Source organism: Mastigoproctus giganteus, chromosome 11, assembly GCF_048544385.1.
Source record: "Mastigoproctus giganteus isolate SK-2022 chromosome 11, ASM4854438v1, whole genome shotgun sequence".
Lineage (NCBI taxonomy): Eukaryota > Metazoa > Arthropoda > Arachnida > Uropygi > Thelyphonidae > Mastigoproctus > Mastigoproctus giganteus.
The window spans coordinates 107,889,694-107,911,158 of NC_143585.1; the positions used below are offsets into that span (position 1 = coordinate 107,889,694).

The 21,465-nt window shown below is 38.5% G+C and overlaps 1 protein-coding gene across 2 annotated transcripts in view; it reads right to left on the reverse strand.

The window, feature by feature from the left end:
• The window catches only part of amrt (TM2 domain-containing protein 2 amaretto), a 41,776-nt gene that overhangs the window by 5,492 nt on the left and 14,819 nt on the right, over window positions 1-21,465 (reverse strand). For both annotated transcript variants that reach the window (XM_090384831.1, XM_090384832.1), the window contains exon 3: window positions 20,427-20,542. In XM_090384831.1, coding sequence (XP_090240957.1) covers window positions 20,427-20,542 — 116 coding nt within the window. The remainder of the gene's footprint in view (window positions 1-20,426; window positions 20,543-21,465) is intronic.

Consider the following 21,465-nt stretch of genomic DNA (forward strand, 5'->3'; position numbering starts at 1 on the left):
AATTTGCTGTTGGTAACATCATCATTACTTGGTCCCACCATCATCATCATCATCATCATCAGCCATTTTCAATCCACTGCAGGATGAAGGCCTCTCCAGCAACTTTCCAGTTGATTCTGTTTTGAGCACTGGCCATCCATTTACTACTCAAAAACTCATGAATTTCATCTATCCATCTCCGCCTTTGTCTTCCAGGTTTTCTTCTAGCTCCTCTTGGGTACCATTCTGTTATTTTCTTAGTCCATCTGTCATCATGTCTTCTAGCTATGTGTCCTGCCCAAGACCATTTTAGTTCTTTAGTTTTGATAAGGATGTCCTTTACTTGAGTTTGCTGCCTAATCCATGTGTTTCTCTTCTTATCTAACAGTCTGATTCCCAATATAATTCGTTCCATTCTTCGCTGTGTAGTTCTTAGCTTCTCTTCCATTCTTTTGGTGAGTGCCCAAGTTTCACTTCCATAAGTCATGGTGGGGAGTATACATTGATTCATTATTTTACGTTTCAGACAAACTGGGATATTGCTCTTCAGTATGTGACTATATTTCCTGAATGCTATCCATCCAAAATTTATTCTTCTCTTGACTTCCAGCCATTTATCATTATTACAGCTAATAACTTGTCCGAGATAAGTATATGACTCCACCTTTTCAATTACTGCTCCTTCAATCATTATTTCCCTTTCCGTGGCATACTTGTTCATCATTACTTTTGTTTTAGCCATATTCATCTTTAGTCCAAAATCCTTACTAACTGTGCATAACTGATTAAGATTTTCCTCTAATTCTTTGGGATCGTGGCTTATGACCACAATGTCATCTGCAAATCGTAAATGGTTTAGGTACTCTCCGTTCACATTGACTCCTTTCTGCGACCAGTCTAATCTTCTGAATGCTTCCTCAAGGGCAGCAGTAAACAGCTTCGGAGATATTGTGTCTCCTTGTCGAACTCCTTTTTCGATTTTAAATTTCCTACTGTCTTTGTCTAGTCTAATAAAGGAGGTAGCACTCTCATATATTTTCTTCAAAATCATAATATATGGAGTATCTATGCCTTGTCTTTCCAGTGCCCGAAACATTGCCTTATGCTGTATGGAGTCAAATGCCTTTTCATAATCCACAAATGTCAGGCATAATGGTGTTTTATATTCATTTGCTTTCTCCATTAGCTGTGATATTACATGAAGGTGATCCATAGTTGAGAATCCTGTCCTAAAGCCAGCTTGCTCTTTTGGTTGATTCTCATCAAATATTCTTTCTAATCTGTTAGTAATGACCCTTGTGAACAACTTGTAGATATGGGATAACAAGCTAATTGGTCTATAATTTCCAATTTCTGATTTATCTCCTTTCTTATGCAGCAAAACTATGATTGCATTATTCCACTGCTTAGGCATCACACCTTTTCTAATGCACTTTGTGAAGAGCCTTGCCAGTTTTTGTGTTATGTCTCTTCCTCCCAATTTTAACAACTCTACAGTAACTTCATCTTCCCCCGGGGCTTTCCGATTCTTCATTTTCTTCAATGCATGTTCTACCTCATCAGGAAGAATATCGGGTATGTCGTATGTGTTGCTACTTTGCAATCCATCTTCCCCACTGCTGGTATCATTCCCTCGCTCCTTGTATAATTCTCTATAGTAGTCTTCTGCTTTTTGAATTATGCCTTCTTGCTGTTTATAAGTACACCCTTGCTATTCTTCAGTTTCAGTATCATTTGTCTTTCTGTATTACTGCTCATGGCTGCTGATTTAAATCCTTTGTTTTCCCTTAATGCTTGTTCTACTTTTCTTGTGTTAAATCTTATGTCCTCTCTGAGTCTCTTTCTAATGGCTTTGCATAACTCAGTATACTCAATTTTCTCCCTGTCAGTGTTTTTCTTGCTCTTCATTTGTCGTCTTTGGTTCATCATGACAAGTGTTTCTTGATTAATTTTTTCTTCTTTGGATTTCTGTTTCCCTATAGGTTTCTTGGGCTTTATCACTTTCAGAAAGTTGTAATATTCCTTGTCGATATCTTGGTCCTGAGCAGTCTGCAGAAGCTCAAACTTGTTCTTAAGTTCCAGTACATACTGCTTTTTCTCCTCCTCTGTTATTTCAAAGACCTTTGTATTATTTACTCGAGTCAGTTTTTTCTTTTCCTTTCCTACATCTATATCAAGCGTACATCTTACCATTCTGTGATCACTTCCAACATTTACCTTATTCAGGACGGTAACATCATTCACAATATATCTTCTGTTAGTGAGGATGAAGTCGATTTCATTAGTTGTTAATCCATTTGGACTCTTCCATGTCCACTTTCTGTTCACCCTTTTCTTGAAAAAAGTGTTCATTACTGACATTCCTTGAGATTCTGCAAATTCCACAAGTCTTTCACTTCTTTTATTTCTTTCACCAATTCCAAAATTTCCTATAGTTCCTCTTTCTGCGCTGTTTTGCCTTTTTCCAACCTTAGCATTGAAGTCCCCCATAATAATAATGTAGTGGGTTTTCTGCTCATCTAGAAGACTCTCAATTTCAGTGTACATTTCTTCAACCTCTTCATCATCATGGCTCGATGTTGGTGCATAAATCATTATAATCTTTAGCTTGTACCTCTTAGAAATCTTGAGTATTAGTCTTGACACCCTTGGTGATGTACTTTTGAATTCCAAAATGTTGTTTTTAAAATCTTTATGGACCAGAAACCCAACTCCACCTTCACTCCTTTCACTGTTTCCATTGGTGTACAGCAGATTTCCACTTGATAAACTTATAAGTGATTCATTTCTTCTTCTTGTTTCAGGCAAACCGATGATATTCCAATTCACATTTTCTAATTCCTTTTCCAGCTCTAATATCCTGTCTTCACCGATGAGTAATCGTACGTTATAACAGGCCAAGTTCAATTTCCGTGCATGGCAGCCTGGTTGTACCCAGAGATTCTTAGCACCCTCTGCTTCCACTCTGATCCTCTCGCTGCCGTAAGAGGGAGAGTGAAAGCTGCTGGGGACTGAGGGCCATTTGTATTGTTGTGCTCTCATTGCTGGAGGGTTTGGTCTTTTCCTCTTCACGCTGACCAGGCGTCTTGAAAGAGAACCACTCTACACGTTCGTTGCCACCTAAGTGACGCAACAGGACTTACCATCGAGAAGGTGTGCATGAGTGGATTTTAGGGAGGCAGGCCAACCGGACTTCTCCTAAATCTTCTGTAATAGAGAGATATTGGATCCATCAGTGTTTTAGGCTGAGTGTGTGATAACACACAGGATACCTGTTCCCCTCTAAGCCCCTATTCTATATCCCTATTCTATATGGTGGGATACGGTCCCACCATATAGAATTTAAATACTGTCTCAGACCATCGTAGTCGCCTTTACGAAAGCAAAAACCCTTCCCTTTACCCCGATGGTAGTTACCTTTTTGAGTAAATCCCACTTCAGCACACCGTTACCACTGCCACCTAGTGGCAGTGGTAACGGTGTGCTGAAGGTTCCTTTATCTACAGATTCTTAATGCATGAAGAATCACTACTGATAATCAGATCAAAATTATTACTCCCTCTAGTTGTCTCCCGAACGTGCTGATGTAGAAAACAATCATCCAATAAATCCACAGAAGCTTTGCTAGTATGTGAGTGACCAACCCAAAAATTCCAGTCAATATCCGGGAAATTAAAATCCTTCATTATAAGACTATCTGATTTACTGGCCCACTCTATTTCCCTGTACAGATTCTTATTATACTCATCAGAGTCATTAGGTCTATAACACACTCCTACTCTCAATTTTGATCTCCCAGTGCTTATGTCACACCAGACTGACTCAACACTGCACTGTTGAGCGATGTTGACTGGCTGCACTTCCTTGGATTTTGTGTTTCTTAACTAATAGCATAACCCCTCCTCCCTTCCTACCCTCTCTATCCTTCCTGTGTACATTGTACTCCCCAACTTCCAGTTCTGCATTCCTTATATCTGTGTGACACCACGTCTCTAATATCCCAACAATATCTGCCTTTGATGTTTTGGCCAACACCTCAAATTCATCAAATTTATTTATGAAATTCTTATCATTGGTGTATATGCAAGTATACATGCACCTGTTCCTATTCTTAGCTACCCTAACACAATCCACGTGTTTACTTGTACTGCAATGACTCGCCCAACAGTCTCTGAAATACCCTGCATCTTGTTTTCCAGGCTGCTGGTCATTCCAATAGAAGCAGTGAAAGAATCATTTTCACCTCTGCAAGCGGCTACTGTTAATCTATTAGTCCTTTATATTGAATTAGGTTGTTGGTAGTTGGAAACTTCCGAAACAGGTTCCAAGCTTTATTTTTTTTTCCTTTCTGGCATTGGTACAAGCTTCAATCTACCAGTATTTAAGGTTTTTGTGTTTACATGTGGAGGCTTGATACCTGTTTGTCTGGTAATATGCTCTGTGACATCATCAATGGGTTGTAGTCTGATCAATTGGCTATCAAAAGAACAGCAGGTTGAAAACTTTTCCCATTCTGCTTTGGAGAATTTCCATTTTAAGTGATTATCAGGGTATGGTGTTTGAAGCGTTTGGATTCTGCATATGATTGCATATGTTGTTTCAAACTGTCCATTCTATACTGGGATACAATATGGGGGAACAGAGAGTTAAATCAATTGCTGACATAGATCCAGTGGGAAGGTGAGTATAAGTATTTTCACCAGTGTTCAGTAATGTTAGATTCAGATGGTCTAGCATCGTCTCTATCAAATGTCCTCTATTTTTAATGGGTCTGATCCCACAATGTATAATGTGCACTGAAGTCACCAAGGATACAAAAAGGTGGTGGTATTTGTCTTATGAGGTCTTCTAGTCCTTTGAATGTGCACATCTTGTTAGGTGGAAGGTATAGAGTTACTAGAGTTAGAATTTGCCCAACTGATACATGTACAGCAACAGCTTCTAGGTGGGTCTGAAGTGGAATGTTTCTAGAAGGTATTTTACAGTCAACTAGAATCGCAATGCCTGCACTTGTGGATAATGAAGAGTTTCTATACTTTTTGTAAAATGTAAAATTTTTGATTGATGGAGTTGTGGAGTTAGATTAGTCTGTTGTATGCAAACGGCTACAGAACCATATCGGGAGATTAAATCATAGATGTCATCAGTATTGCTGTGTAAACCTCTACAATTCCACTGTACAATGTTCTGCATTATCCGGGTTTGAGGAGGGAAGGCAAGGCTGTCTATTTCTTGTGAGTGGTTTGCTTTTGACGGTCATATTTCGTTTTATCTTTTCTAGGAAAATTGGATCATCCGGAATCTGTATTCTCTTCTACGTCATCATTTTGACATGGTGAAAATCCAGTCTCCATGTCATCTTCTGCATGAAGATCAAGGGTTGTTTCATCGTATGTAGCTATATTTTCTTTATTTCATTGTATATTTACCCACATAGGCACGCAAGTAAATTTTTCTGATTTTAATAGTTTTATATGTGCATTGTTATTACTTATGTTCTTTCAGCTATTTCTAAAAGATTTGCTGCCAATATAAGGACAAACAACCTAAAAAATGAGCTGATGCAATTTTTTTGAGCAGCACTGTACGATTTAAAAATAATATATAATATTGATAAAAATAATAGGATATAATCACATTACTGAACGATTAAGCAAGCAAGAAAAAGTATTAAATTATAATTATTAAACTGGGTTATGGATCCGGGGCACTACTAATTATAGTAGAGATACCCGGCAACCATAACAGAGTCCATTCTATTTGAGTTTGTCTGTTGTAATTCGGTGGCTTGTTGCCTTCATGATTTATTTGACATTTTATCACATGATGAGATTTTAGGCAGAACTGTGATAAAGGTATTACTTATTTCATCAACTAGAACAGGTTTGGTGGTAGGTTGAGGTGTTGATAGCACAGATCGTGCCCATGCTGCAATGGATGTATTGGGTGGAATTGATACCTCAGTTTGGGTTGAAACAGATTTGCACTTTTGTGTAATGGAAGCGTACATGCTTTTTGGGATTGTTGACTTCATTTGCTTTCTTGCTTCTTGACGTGACCTTATTCTTGATCTTATACTTTTGTATTCTTTTTTCAATTTTCCAGAGTTCGCATGATTTTGAGTATGCTGGTTGGTCATTCTTGCAATTTGGACATTCCTGAGTCTCTGCAGTACACTCTGTTTGTGAATGATTTTTTGACCTGCAGTTAGGACAAGTAGTTTCGCCTCTGCACATTGTCTGGGAGTGACCAAACTTTTGGCACTTGAAACATCTTAAAGGGTTTGGAATGATGTATGGTCGGATACGGCAGTTTAGGTAGCCTGATTTAACTGAAGTCGGCAAATTTGGTGTACTAAAAGTAATATAATATTACGTGTTGGAACAATATTGTCATCCTTCAGTATCAAAATTCTTCTTGTTTGAGTTACTTTCTGTTCTAGTAATTCCATGACTATCTCCTCTTCGGTCACGTTCAAAAAATCCCATTCACTTATTACTCCTTTTGAGGAGTTCAATGTGTTACGCAGTGAGACTTTGATTGGGATTCTGCTTAGAGAAGACATTTTTAGTAATAATTCTGAATGCCTTGCTTGAGTGGTCTCAATTAAAAGGTCTCCTGATTGGAGCCTTTTCACCATTTTCGGTGTACTTGCTGCAGTCTCGAGACATCTCTGGATGACAAAGGGAGAGAGTTTGCTTACTGGCTGAGTCGATAAGGAATGTATTATCAGAAAAGCTGGTGGTTCTGATTTGTTAGAGTCCTTTTTCATTCTTTTTGGAAGACTGAGATTGTCTTCCATTCTGAGGGGTCTCAGTATGTTGAGAGCCTGTTGGCTCTAGTGGTGGACACGCATCACAGTCCATTGTTGATCCTTTTAGCCCTGGGAGTGAGAGCTTTTCCTTCCAGGTTTCTGGCCCCGCCACGTGGAGGCAGGAGCAGTGCCACATAGTGGCTGGAGAAATTAGTTTGTTAGTGCAAAAATTAATAAATATACTAGGAAAAGAAAGGTGATTTTCCTTTCTGGGTCAGAATCTGTTAAGTACAGAACCACTTACAAAGAAATGAGGATAAGAAAAACACTGGAAAGAAAGCAGAACGAAATCAATGAGAAAGATCACTACATATCACTTAGGAAAAATCGCTTGGACACTATCACTTAGCACTCACGGCTGAAAGGTATAAGGAAACAACTGTTATTGTTATCCCAACCCCGACTCGGGCAGCGATTGCTTCTAATGTTGTTTTCAGAGGGATAGATCTGAAAGGAGTTCTGGAGTTGACTAGCAGTGCTACCCCCTCCATGAGCTATATTAGAGTTGTTCCTATCTTTTCTGAGCATTATATGTTTTATGCTTATAGATATTTGAGGGGTCAGATTTGTTTCCTGTAGGCAAAGAATAGCAGGCTTATATTTTGTAATAAGATCATAAACATCATTTAATTTGGCTGGGAGTCCGCAACAATTGCACTGTACGATTCTATGCATTATTGAGTATTATCAGGTGTATCTGTTTGCTTATGGGATGCAGTTTGTTTACGCTTGTCTATTTTTGTTTTTTCTTTTTTTGGGAATATTGGTCTACTGATATCCATGTCTTCCTCTGCATGTATTTCAAGAAGGGTATCATCTTCATGTGATTTTGTATCAATGTCCATGGTATCGGTTCAAGATTTTTGACTCTCTTCTTCAGTACTTGTGTGCTTTATTGGGTGCTGTACAGAGGTTTTACCTGGCGGTATTGCCAGTGGTGTGTTTACTGAAAGACTTTTTTTTTTGCCCAGTCAGATATTAATATGCTTGGAGGAACTGAGCAATCGGACTGTACTGTTACAGAGCACCATGGCTTTTGCATAACTGAAGCATAAGAAGGCGATTTAGTGGACACTAAAAACGGTTTCTTTGTCTCATGGTATGGCACTTTGTTTTCAACTCTGTATGTTTGGATTTTCTTTTTCCTCTGCCATTGGGTGCACTCCTTTGAGTATGCCGAATGATTTCCTTGGCAATTTGGACAGCACTGCATTTCAGTAGTGCAGGCTGTTTGTATGTTCTCTTTTGAACCACAGAAGGCACAGGTGGTAACACCTCTGCAGACTGCTTGGGAGTGCCCAACCTTCTGGTACTTAAAACAGTGGACTAGGTTAGGAATGTATGGTGTAATTTTACATCTCAAATATCCAGCTTTTGCAGTTAATGGCAGAGTTGGTGTATCGAATGTGACAATCACTGTCCAAGTAGGAGTAAGTACTCCATCTTTCTTGATGACTATCCTTCTCGCACATACGACATTTTGATCGTTTAGTTCTTGAACGATCTCTTCCTCTGAAATGTTAAGGAGATCGCACTCTGCTATTACCCCTTTAGAGGAGTTTAAGGTGGCACGTGGGATAACCTTTGTGGGAATTCCACCAAATGTAGATATTCTAAGCAGTCTTTCTGAGTGTTTATGTTCACTCATCTCAACTAAAAGGTCTCCAGATTGGAGTCTTCGGACCATTTTTGGAGGGCCAGCCACATTTTCAATACATTTCTGGATTAAAAATGGGGAAAGCTTACTCAGTGGGTTGTCTGTCAAGGAGTGCAGAATTAGAAAAAGAGGAGCAGAATTTTCAGTTCCTTCTTTTTTCTGCCTCTTTGCATTGGATGTAGTTATACCATCCCTAGTCGATGGAGCTGGATCGAGATCAGTAATTGTTTCTTCTGTTGCTATTCATCGTAGCTCCTTTTTGCCCTGGGAGAGTGAGTTTCTTCTCCCAGGTTACCGGCCCTGCCACGTGGAGGCAGGAGCAGTGCCACCAGTGACCAAGCAGTTGTAGAAGTTAGTTTTTGTTATTAATATATATATTAAATAAAGAAAGGTTGTTTTCCTTTCTGTGTTCTTACTTAATACTTTAAGCACACAACCACTTGAAGTAAATAAAAAAGAAAAAGACACTAGAAAATAATTAAAAATTTTTCTTTGATAAGATCATTCTATAAATCATTGAGAAAATCGTTTGTCACTATCGCTTAGCACTCGGGCCTGATGATGGTATATCAGGCTTAATGTCGAAGTTTGCAGACGATACAAAGGTTGGTGGAGTTGTTAATGACACTAATGACAGTACGCTGCTGCAACAGGATCTAAAAAAGTTGAGCAGATGGGCTGAGAGGTGGCAACTGAAGTTTAACATTGACAAATGTAAAGTACAGGCAGTTCTTGCTTTACGAGTTCCCAGGTTTAAGAGTCCTCCCCCCCCCCAAGTATCAGCAAAATTGAAAATATTAATTGCAAAAAATGAATGTTAAACATTCACAAATACCGCATTTCAAACCACACATGTAGCTATACAATACAGTGTATCCCACTTTACGATATTAATCCGTTTCCATTGTATCGTGAAAATATCGAAATGTGAATCCAATAACACATTGTTTTTTGGTAATTCATTCAATGACCTCGGAAGTTCAAATTTTCGCTGTATAACTCCCTAAAAGGTCGTTTTTATTCAAATCACTAAATCACCAATTCAAATCACTAAAATGCACTACACTTTCATCGTTATCATATGTTCCGTTATAAGAACCAATTTTGAAAGGCTTTGTGATATTTTTCTAAAGCATATTTCTAGAAGTCACGACCATAAAACAATAAAAACAATTTGCACTTTCCTGTTGATTGGGCTTTTCTGTTACTGCAAGCAATCATAAATGGTAGTAAACTCAATGTTATTGCATTTGCAATAATCCCGATAACTGGAATTGTGTGGTTTTTTTTATGTTATCATGGTGAAATGTGTTTGCCCTCTACTGAAATCTTCAATCGTATAAAAAACAAATAAATTTTCAGAATCTTCTCTTCATTCCTTTTTTTTTTTTTAAGTTTCGTAAACTTGTTAAAATCTTATGCATGCTACTGAAATTTATAAAGAAAATAGATGTTGGAAATAAATGCTTCAAAGCATTTCTGAAGAAGACGACTCCTTGTGCAATAAACCAATGAGCGTCGAGCCAATAATGAGTTATCGATGAGCGTGCACTTAGTCGATAATGATGATGATGAAGAATAAACATTCTTTAACATTTGTAAGTCATAAATAATTTCTCTATTATTATAATTTTCTTGATTTTACAGGCTATGTTTTCATTTCTTTGGATAAAGCAATCATTGTTTAAGCATAAACTAATTAGCTAACTAATTTCATTGTTGATAATGTAACCCCTATTTTTAACATTATGTCTATGGGAAATAAATTCCTGCTTTACGAGTTTTCGCTTTACGAGTGCATGCTAGGAACGAATTAACTCGTAAAGTCAAGAACTACCTGTACTGCATATGGGAAGCAGTAACCCCAGAGTAATGTATCAACTGTGTGTGTGTTATGGGGATTTAATGGTGCACAAGCTGTTGGGGCTATAGTAAACCTATTCATAGGAAAATAATAAAAAACAAATTTCAGATATAATCACTTCATTTTTTAATAGAGTTCTTTTAGAATTTATGAGATTCCAATTTTTTTCAAAAAAGAGAAAAATTCATTGATGTTTGCACCGTTACCAATAATATATTTTAATGTCTTCGGTTCTCGAAGATTTGTTAGAGAAAGGAGGATGGATGTTCTGTCCTGATGATAGTGAGGGCAGTCAGTGAGAATGTGTTTGACTGTTAAATGTGCTGAGGAGGATCCTCTACTGTAAGTAGATGAAGGTGAGTCAGGTATGTATGTTCTATCCATGCTCGTGCAAGCACTACTTCTTCTCTTCACACTGTTTTGGTGCTACAGTGCCAAGGCTGTGGATCCTGTTTCAACTAATAAAAGTTTATTATTGGTTTGGGTGTGCCCTTTCCACTGTGGCACACTCTTTCCACTGTGGAAGACATGTTGTTTGTATGATATGATTATAATCAGAGATTGGAATAGGGGCGAAGGTTGAATCATAAGTTGACGGATTTTTGGCAGTTTTGTCAGCAAGTTCATTCCCCTTTATCCCCGAATGCGCTGGGATCCAGCAAAAGGTAACAGATTGATGGCGTTCCTCAATTTTTAATAAGAGGCTTCTGATTTGGTTTAACATAGGATGACCATATAAGAAAAGTTTTGTATTGCTGTAATTGAGCTCAGAGAGTCAGTGTATACTTTAAAGGTGTATATTTTAAAGATGGGTAGAGATTCAGGTTTTCTAAAGCTAATTTTATTGCATGAAGTTCTGCAGAAAAGCTGCCATACTCAGGTGGAAGGGTAGCAGAAATGATTGTAGTGGGAAATACTGCTGCTGCTCCAATGGCTGAAGGTGATTTGGAGCCATCAGTATATGTTAATTTATTGGCAATAAAATAACATATTTCTGAATATGGCTTGCAAGGAGTTGTTTCACATTGAGTGACGGTAGGTGATTCTTTTCCCACTTGTGAAGTAAGTATCGCAAGTTAATTGAGGAGGAGGTCTCTAAGGTGGATGAGAGCATTTCATTACTTGTAGCCTGTTGACATTAGGAACATTCCAACTCTGGATTAATTCAATAAGGCGCTAATATTTTACTAGGTTTGATTCTATACAGATTTTGCAGTGGTGGATTAAACAGGTATGGCTCAATAGGATGCAGACAGAAACTTTGTATTTTAGCTGCATACTTAAGTAGTAATGTTTTTCTGTGGAGGTAAAGAGGGGGCTCATGAGATTCAATATATAAACTATGGGTAGGAGATTCCTGAAAGCACCAAGTGCAATCCGCAATGCTGTATAGGATCCAGCCAGAGTAGTGTATTCTTTCAAGCAGAATCATTCAGTGGAGAACCATAATCCAATCGGGATCTGATCAATGCTCTATAGAAAAGCAGCAAAGATGCAAAGTCCCCAAGACTCAAAAAAAATTTTAATTTTCTGTCAAGGATTAATCCCAAGAATCTGATATTGTTAGTCACTGGAATGGTAAAGTTTGACATCCGAACTTCAGAATCTGTATGCATTTTTCATTGATTACAAAAGTGGATTGCAACAGTTTTCTTTTGTGATAAATGATAGCCATTGAGTCCTGCCCACCTTTGGACTTTATTCAAGGATATCTGCAATTGCCGTTCAATGGATCTCATATTCTGAGAGTGGCAAGAAATGGAGAGATCGTCCACATAAAGATAGGTCTCAACTGTATTTGGAAGTTCTTTTGTGATGGAATCAATTTTAAGGGCAAAAAAGGGTTCCACACGGTACAGAACCTAGTGGCACTCCTTCCTGTAAAAATGTCATAGAAAGCGAGTGAACGATTCTGGAGAACGTTCCTGATGAATATAGGCAGGTTGCCTCTTAGACCAAGAGCATGGAGGTCACTGAGAATGCCATGATGACAGGTAGTGTCAAATGCCTTCTCTATGTCTATGGAAACCATAACAAGATGTTCATTTTTTATGAAGGCACTGCAAATTGCGGACTCTGCCTTGATCATGAGATCTAAGGAGGACCTGTCCTTACGAAAGCCATGCTGATTATTACTCATCAGGTGTTGTGTTTCAATGATCCAAACAATTCGATTATGGATAATTTTTTCAAGTAATTTACCAAGGCAACTGGAGAGGGAAATTGGTTGGTAACTGTACGGACTTGTAGGGTCTTTTCCAGGTTTCAAAAAGGCAAGAACTGTGGCATGATGCCAAGAGCTGGAATAAATGTTTTCCGTAAATATTCGGTTATAGTAGACCAGCAGTATTTGTAAATTTTTGTAACCAAGATTATTGTAACATGACATAAGATATTCCATCTGGCCCAGTAGCACTGTTGCGTGTTGTTTTAATGGTGTATAGAAGTTCGTGATATTGAAGAGGCTGGTTATACGGAAGGAAAACAGGTTTCAAAGTTGGTGGCTCGTTGTTCAGTCTTGGTCTTTATTTTCTGAAAATCCGGAGAATAAGTTGATGCCGCTGAAACTTGGGCAAAGGTTTTGCCTAAGGCATTTGCTATGTTCTCAGGAGCAGAGAGTTCTTGCCCATTCCATGAAAGAATTGGTGAAGGGGTGGTTAGAAATCTGCCTGATTTTCTTCCATATTAACTTGGAGTTAGTGTTTCTGTTTATGGCAGATGCAAACCGAATCCAAGAATTCTTCTTGGCTTGCTTTTGAATGAGATGTGCTTTTGCCTTAACTTCTTGCAGTTGATAAGATTAGCTGTGGTTGGGGATCTACGAAATAAATTCCATGCTTTGTTTTTTTAACTTCTTTGCTTTTATGCAGTCTTCATTCCACCAATAGTTAAGGTGCTATCGGGACTGGGGATTTGACAATGGAATTGAACATTTAGCTGCAGATAGTAGGTGTAAAGTGATATAATCTGTGGCTTCATCTATCGACTGTGTTCTTATATATTGTCCATCCAGGGTGACAACTGATTAAAATTTGACACGGTTGCTTGAGAGAGTTTCCATTTCCTGTAGGGTTTGGCTAATGGTGGTTGTGCAGTGAGCAGGTCACAAATAATCAGAGAATGGTCACTGCCCACGGGATTGTCCATAACAGACCATTCTATGATTGGAAACAATTGGGGGAGCATATTGATAGATCAATTGCAGAAGTCTGTCCAGTTGGTAATTGTATGTGACTAGGAGCACCAGTATTAAGAACAGTAAGGGTTTGCTTATCCAGAAAGGTTTCAATTAGGCAGCCATGTATAATTAATTTTGTCAATCCCCATAAAGGGGTGGTGACAATTGAAATCCTCCAAGAAACAGACAGGGAAAGGCAACTGCATTAGCAGCTTTTCAAGATCTTGGTAAGAGAAGGTATGACTTGGTGGAAGATAGACTGATAGACTAGTGTTAATGCAATCTGTAATATCAACCGTATGGCAACAACCTTTTGGAGAACAAGAGTAGCCAGTCCGGACATAGCTTATTGCCACTCCTGGAACAGAGAAGTTTTTTCTGATTTATTAGCTTAAATTGGCATATTAACTTATTTTCTAGAGTAGGTTTATATTCCTAGTTACGATACTTAGTTTAAAGTTTAACTTAGATAGAGATTTTGTAGGTATTACTTAGTATCGGTAAGGGTATCAAATCAACTTGTTACAAGTTGCAGCTCCATTGAACGAGAAGTTTTTTTTTAACCATATTTAGCCAATTATTAACCAATTGTTATATCAAATTATTTCTGTAAGTAGCTAGTCAGGATCCTTAGTTTATTCTGAATTAAGATAGTGAGATTTGGAAGCTAATCGATACTTAAGTATCCGTAGATTTACCGTTCGTAAATTGCCGCCATTGTTACACGATACAAAATATCTCGAACTAGATAGCATAAGATTAGTATAGTATAGTACATAATATAATATTGTCAATTAATCAGCAAATCTATTAATCTTGTTGAACTTCATTGTCAATTAAACTGTACTTTTAACTATATACATATAACGACTTAGATTACGTAACATAAATAACTAGCAAAAATAAATAATTAATACTTAACTTGATACGGAAGTTATATAAAGGGATTTCGTAGATAACACTCGATACTGAAACATAAATATAGCATTATAACAGTGTTGGGATACAAGTTTAGAGTTTTAATTTTGTACTGAAATTGAAATTTTATTGAAATTAAATCGAAATCATGAATCAGACCAGACCAGAGCAGCAAAGCAAAAGGCTCAAACTAATGGGAGTGCTGTGGCTCAGGGGAGAACTGAGGGGGGCAGTTGCCCTCTGAATCACAGCCTTTTAAAATGCACTATTTGTTTGATGTTTGTGGAGCAGTCAGGTATGGGACATGATACTGCCGTGGGGGATGTCTTTGTATGTGCGCGATGCAAGGAAATCAGGCGACAATTCAGCATTGTTATGGGCATATATGAGAGCTTGAAGGACAGGGTGGATGTCCTCGAAGGATTAAAAGTGAGGGCCCATCAAGCTCTCGGCTGCCCACACCAGAGCTTGCACTCGGGCATCACGCAACACAGCGGCAACCCCCAAGGCAGAATGCGCTGGTCCCAAAGGAACTAGTAGTTGTTGGTGACTCTATTGTCAGGGAAATGGGGAACATGCTTTGTAAAAAGGATAGGTGGAACAGGACCAGGGTATTTTTTTTTTTTTTTTTTATGAAATCCCCAAACACGAAAGGTATCAAAACCTATAGTACCTAGTACCGTGCATGGGTTGAAGGAGAAGTATGGGGGAGGGGGATGCCGGAAACTTTGCTCTAGAGACTAAACATGGGTTTCACCACTTGAAGCCTGCAATAAGCAAAGTGGTGGTACTGCACCGGTTGATGAGAGTCATCTACCACGTCTGCCAGGGGTAAAGGTTGATGACGTTGTAGAGCAGATATCATCTTTTAAGGGCACAAAAGGTGACATAGTTGTACACGTTGGCACTAATGATATTAAGAGAAGGAGACCAGCGGAATTACTTAACAAGTACAGGTCACTGTTGAAAAAAAGCCGTGAATTAGGGTTAAATTTGAAAGTGTCTGCAATTCTGCCCAGACATGATAGGAGGGAGTATATGATGAGAGTCCTGTCGATCAATTCGGCCTTGGAAAGATTGTGCAAGGCTCAAGTGGTAGAATTTTTTTCAGCCTGGACTGTACTTGTTAACAGGAGAGACTGCTTCTATAGGGATGGGATACACTTAAATAGAAAGGGTGCAAAAATATTTGCTGATGCTATCGAGGCAGTGTTAGGTGGGTCAGAAAACTGATAGCTTGGGGGGGGGGATACAAGGACTAATAGTTTAACAGTAGCCGTAGGCAGAGGTGAAGGTGATTCTTGCACAACTTCTATTAGAATAAGTAGCGACCTGGAGCGTGGGGTGTTAGGGGTTTCAGGGACGGTGGCAGTCATCCTGAAATAGGTGGGTATATGGGATGTGTTAGGGTAACTAGGAGTAGGAGCATGTAAGCTTGCATGTATACCAATGCTAGAAGTATAGTAAATAAATTTGATGAATTTGAAGTGTTGGTCAAGACATCAAAGGCGGATATTGTTGGGATAACAGAGACGTGGTGTCACACAGATATAAGGAATGCTGAACTGGAATTTGGGGAGTACAATGTGTACAGAAAGGATAGACAGGATAGAAAGGGAGGAGGTGTTATGCTGTTAATTAAGAAAAACATAAAATCAAAAGAAGTGCATCCAGTTGATATAGATGAACAGTGCACTGTTGAGTCAGTTTGGTGTGACATAAGCACTGCGAAAGAAAAAATAAGAGTAGGAGTGTATTATAGGCCTAATGACTCGAATGAGTACAATGAACAATTGTACAGAGAAATAGAGTGGGCTAGTAAATCGGAATTTCTTATAATGGGGGATTTTAACTTCCCAGATATTGACTGGAACTTGTGGGTTGGTCACTCAAACACTAATAAGACTTTTGTGGATTTATTGGATGATTGTTTTCTGCAGCAGCATGTTCGAGAGGCAACCAGAGAAAGTAATACTCTTGATTTGGTTATCAGCAGTGATCATTCGTGTATTAAGAATTTACATATAAAGGAACCACTAGGTGGCAGTGATCACAGTGTACTGATGTGGGATTTACTTAAAGATTTAATTACCATCAGGGGTAAAGGAATGGGTTTTTGCTTCCATAAAGGTGAGTACAGTGGTCTCCAACAGTTTTTAAATTCTGTACAGTGGGATAAACTGACGATGTTACCAATAGTAAATTCTGAGTGGGAAGCATTCAAGGAATTAATCGTGGATGCTACTAAAAGTTTCATACCTATGAAATATTGTTCAAGGTTTAGGCCTAAATGGTTATCTAATGAACTAATGAGACTTGTAACATAGAAGAAAAATGCATGGGATGCATATAAATTATCAAGCAACTCAGAAGCCTATGGCAGATATAAGCTAATCTGTAATCAGGTCACAAAGGAGGTTAGGCAGGCGAAGGCAGATTACGAAAAATCCTTGGCAAAAGATGCTAAGAAAAACAGCAAGGATTTCTTTACTTATATAAACTCTAAAAGGAAGGGGATGAATCTGATTGGTCCACTTGACATTGATGGTTCGAGTGTTGATGATCCTGCTCAGATGGCAAACAAACTGAATGAGTATTTTGCATCTACATTCACACAAGAGGAATTATTAAGGTTTGAAAATGGCAGAAGGTTATCAAATTGTAGCAGGATACTTAATGATTTTGTAATAACTGAAAGCAAAGTGGAGGAGAAATTGTTGAAGTTAAACATAAGAAAAGCACCTGGGGTGGAGGCAGCAAAGCAACTAAGCAAACCCTTAGCCATAATTATGAGAGCTTCCTTGGACTCAGAGGAGGTCCCACGGACTGGCGATGTGCAAATGTATCCCCAATTCACAAAGGGGAATCGAAGAGTGACACGAGTAATTACAGACCAGTTAGTTTATCTTCTGTTCCGGGTAAAATAATGGAGTCACTGGTTAAAGATGCATTGCAGGATCATCTAGACAAGACTGCAGCAATAATTCAGACACAGCATGGGTTTGTTAAGGGAAAGTCTTGTCTGACAAATTTGATAGAATATTATGATGTGGTTACAAAGGAACTGGATGCAAAAAATAATTCTGATATCATATATTTGGATTTCAGGAAAGCTTTTGACACTGTTGGGAATGTATGACTATTGTACAAATTGGAGCAGAATGGTATTAAGGGTAAGTTGCAACAATGGATAAAAGGATGGTTAAGTGGGAGAAGACAGAGGGTGGTAATCAATGGGTGCTGCTCTTCGGGGACTAATGTTATTAGTGGTGTCCCACAGGGTTCGGTGTTAGGTCCACTGTTGTTTTGTATATTTATCAATGATATTGATGAAGGTATATCAGGTTTAATGTCAAAGTTTTCAGATGATACAAAGGTTGGCAGGGTTGTTAATGACAGTAATGGCAGTGTGCTACTGCAACAGGATCTAGATAATTTGGGCAGATGGGCTAAGAAGTGGCAACTGAAGTTTAACCTTGACAAATGCAAAGTACTGCATATGGGTAGAAGTAACCCCAGAAAAACATACCAACTGTGTGGTACTACACTTAAGGTGGTAGAAAATGAAAAAGACCTGGGAGTAATTGTGCATTCAGATATGAAGTTTTCTGAGCAATGCAGACAGGCTGCCAGGGCAGGTCATGGGGCTTTGTCAATGATATATAGGAATTTTGCTAGCAGGGAAGAGGTGATTGTCCCTCTGTATAAGGCAATGGTCAGGCCACGCCTTGAGTACTGCGTACAGGTCTGGAGGCCTCATTTTAGGAAGGATGTAGATTTACTTGAGCGTGTACAGAGAAGAGCAACAAGATTGGTGAGGGGAATGAAGGGATCCTCTTACCAAGAGAGGCTTAAGTTCTGCAAATTGCAGTGGCTGGAGACTAGGCACCTGCGCGGTGATCTGATTGAGATGTATAAGGCCTTGAATGGGTTGAGCACGCTGAATTCTGATGGGATCCTTCCACTTGTTCAGATTACGAACCTAAGGGGGCATAAATTCAAATTAAGAAACGACAGATGTAGAACAGATGTGCGGAAATTTGCCTTTAGCCAGCGGGTGGTTAATTGCTGGAACAAACTTCCATCTGTCGTTGTGGAAGTTGATAGGCTGAATAAATTTAAGGAGGAACTGGACAGGCATTTGGAGGGAATGGTGTGATTTTTTTTTTTTTTTTTTTGGCTGATGCTGCATAAGCTCATACACTTGCTTTCTTGCATCGCATGCCACTACTACTACTACTATTCCCCTATGCTGTTCAGTAATTAGGACCAGATAGGTATGTGTCATTCCATTAACCTTTTACAGCTCCTTGGGATGTTTCTAATGAAACTGTATCCACATTTGGGATATTTTCCTTTGGAAGTGCTCCTTCATGGTTTTAGGCAAGGGTTGTGTCACATCACTCAATATCCCAAAATAAGGCAATCAGTATGAATAAATAGAAAACTGATTTTAAGAAAAAGTTTCCTTATACTATCTGATATAAACAACAAATCACCAGGTCTGCATAACTCCATGGTTATCCTGGAGTTACATCAACTCCAGTTACTAAGAAGCTTGGAGTTATAGCAAAAATACTGCAAAATGTGGTAAGTGTATTTTGCAACATTAGTAAGAAAATAGTACAGTTCAAAATGAATTTCTACAACTACATTGCCTGTTTATAAAAGTTATTTTTCTATTAGAAAATATGATATGATTCTGTTGATGTAAAATTAGTTTCACCTTTGTTGGATTAACACCCAGGCACAAGGCCTCTAAGAATAACAAAGTCCCAAGCAATTCTATGGTTTGCTTGTGTTTAAAGTTGTCATTGTGTCTACTCTACATGATATTCACTTAATCTGGAGCAATAACAGAAAGACTGTGAAAAACTTTCACCACCACATTAAAAATACTGACAATATTTCCGTTTAACTTGGAACTGGAGGATAACCACATTTCACTCATGGGTGTAATCGTAAGGACAAAGAGATTATGTGGTCTTCATGTCATAACTAGTGACATGAAGACCACAAACACCATATCAGTTCTCCATTTCAGCTCCAACCATCCCACCAGCATAAAGTCATGATCCTATGAAGATTGCCTCTAAAAAGTCACACCAAAATTATCTAGCATCTTCACATTGAAGTAGTATCCACAGAGGTACTTTGAAAAGGCCATAGAGATGGAGAAGAGGGAGGGCTTAGAAGTACACCTCACTTAACTTTCCTATATTGTTCAGATATTCAGGCAAGGGTAGCCAAGATAGTAAAATTATAATATTAGTGTGTTAGTTGTCTGATGGCACCGGGGGTTTCTCCCATCTCTGCCTTCATTTAATATTAGTGTGGTACTACACTACAGTGAGCAGTTTTGCTGGAAGTTTGGTTCTGGACTAGAACATTTCTGGAGAACCAGGATTGAGAAACTGACCAGCTGAAATATGGCAGCACACTTGATAGTGGTTATTTCAACTTGATAGTCAGGTCCCCTGGAAACTTTAAAAGGAATGGGACAGTGTGACCAGTGTTCACTGGTCACACTGCTCCTCTGACTTGTTTTCTTCAAAGATGACCCCAGACTTGCTGCTCAAAAAAATCAGGTTCTCTCTCCAGCTGTTCAGCAGCCCCCCACTCCACTGCAAATGTAGTCTTCCTATTGCATTCATCTAAACTCAAGAAGACCCCCCCCCACCTCCTTGGCTAAGAAATATCTACCAAGACAGGCACTGAATCCAACTAAACATTTAAAAGCCTTTTCATAACCCAGTTCCTATACTGCAACATAACCATCTCCATCCTTGTAGCAGATTACACACCAATTTTATTTGAAATTATATCCCACATCACACTACAGCATCTCAGCACATCAAGATTAAGAGACACTCTCTCTCTCTTAATCATCACACATAACTCTAACTCTGATTCCCATCATTCAAGAGCAGAATCAAAATCACAACAAAGGACTTCTTGTACATCAAAAAATTATTTAAAAAATTGCCTATATTCAATAAAATCACTATACACTTACTTGATACATGGAAAACCATCTTTAAAAAACTTTGTTTCACCAAAGCACTCAACCCCTGGTAAAACTGTGCAGTTTACTTTTGTAATCTGTACATCTTCATGCCTTTGACCACCAAACTAAATGCAGTGGGGAGGGAAGGTAGCAAAGAGAAGAGAAAAAAATGAAGGAATGAACATTTCATTATTACAAGAAATGACTGTATATAGTAATCTAAAAAACAGAGACAATATAACAGGGCATAACAGGATAATATTGCTAAGGTGAAAGTTGACATATGGCAAACTATGCAAGGACAGAGCAAGAGTGATTTTCAGGGGCCCTTGAATGAATAATTATAACCTGATTGAAGTTAAAATTTTATCAGAAACTAATTTGATTAAATAGAAGGGAGTGAAGGCATCTAAGTGAAGGTAATTTTGCTGCCAAAATTAAAATACTGCCACAAACTGTCTGGTCAACCAGACAGTTTGTGGCAGTATTTTCTTGAATTTCATAAAACATATACTAGGGATGATCATTTAATTTGCAGACTGGTGCAAGATCTTATCTTAACTGTCATCATCTGAATCTTCTGTGGATTTCTCCTTCTCAAAATACTCTCCCTTGAACTTTACATACTTTCAGTATCGTCGTACCCAAGAATTAAATGCTGCTTACAAGCCATTGATGTAGATTTGCTATAACAAGTACAGAGAAGGGCAACAAGAATGGTGAGAGGAACAGAGGGGTGCACTTACGAAGAAAGGCTTAAGTTCTGCAAATTGCAGCATCTGGAGACTAGGCACCTGCGAGGTGATCTGATCAAGGTGTATAAGGTCTTGAATGGCTTGAGCAGGCTCAATGCTGATGGGATGCTTCCACTTGCTCAGATTAAGAACCTCATGGAGCATAGATTCAAATTGAGGAAAGAGAGTTGTAGAATAGATGTGTCGAAGTTTGCCTTTAGCCAGTGGGTAATTGATTGCTGGAACAGACTTCCATTTGTTGTTGTGAAAGTTGATAGCTTAAATAAATTTAAGGCTGAACTAGACAAACAATT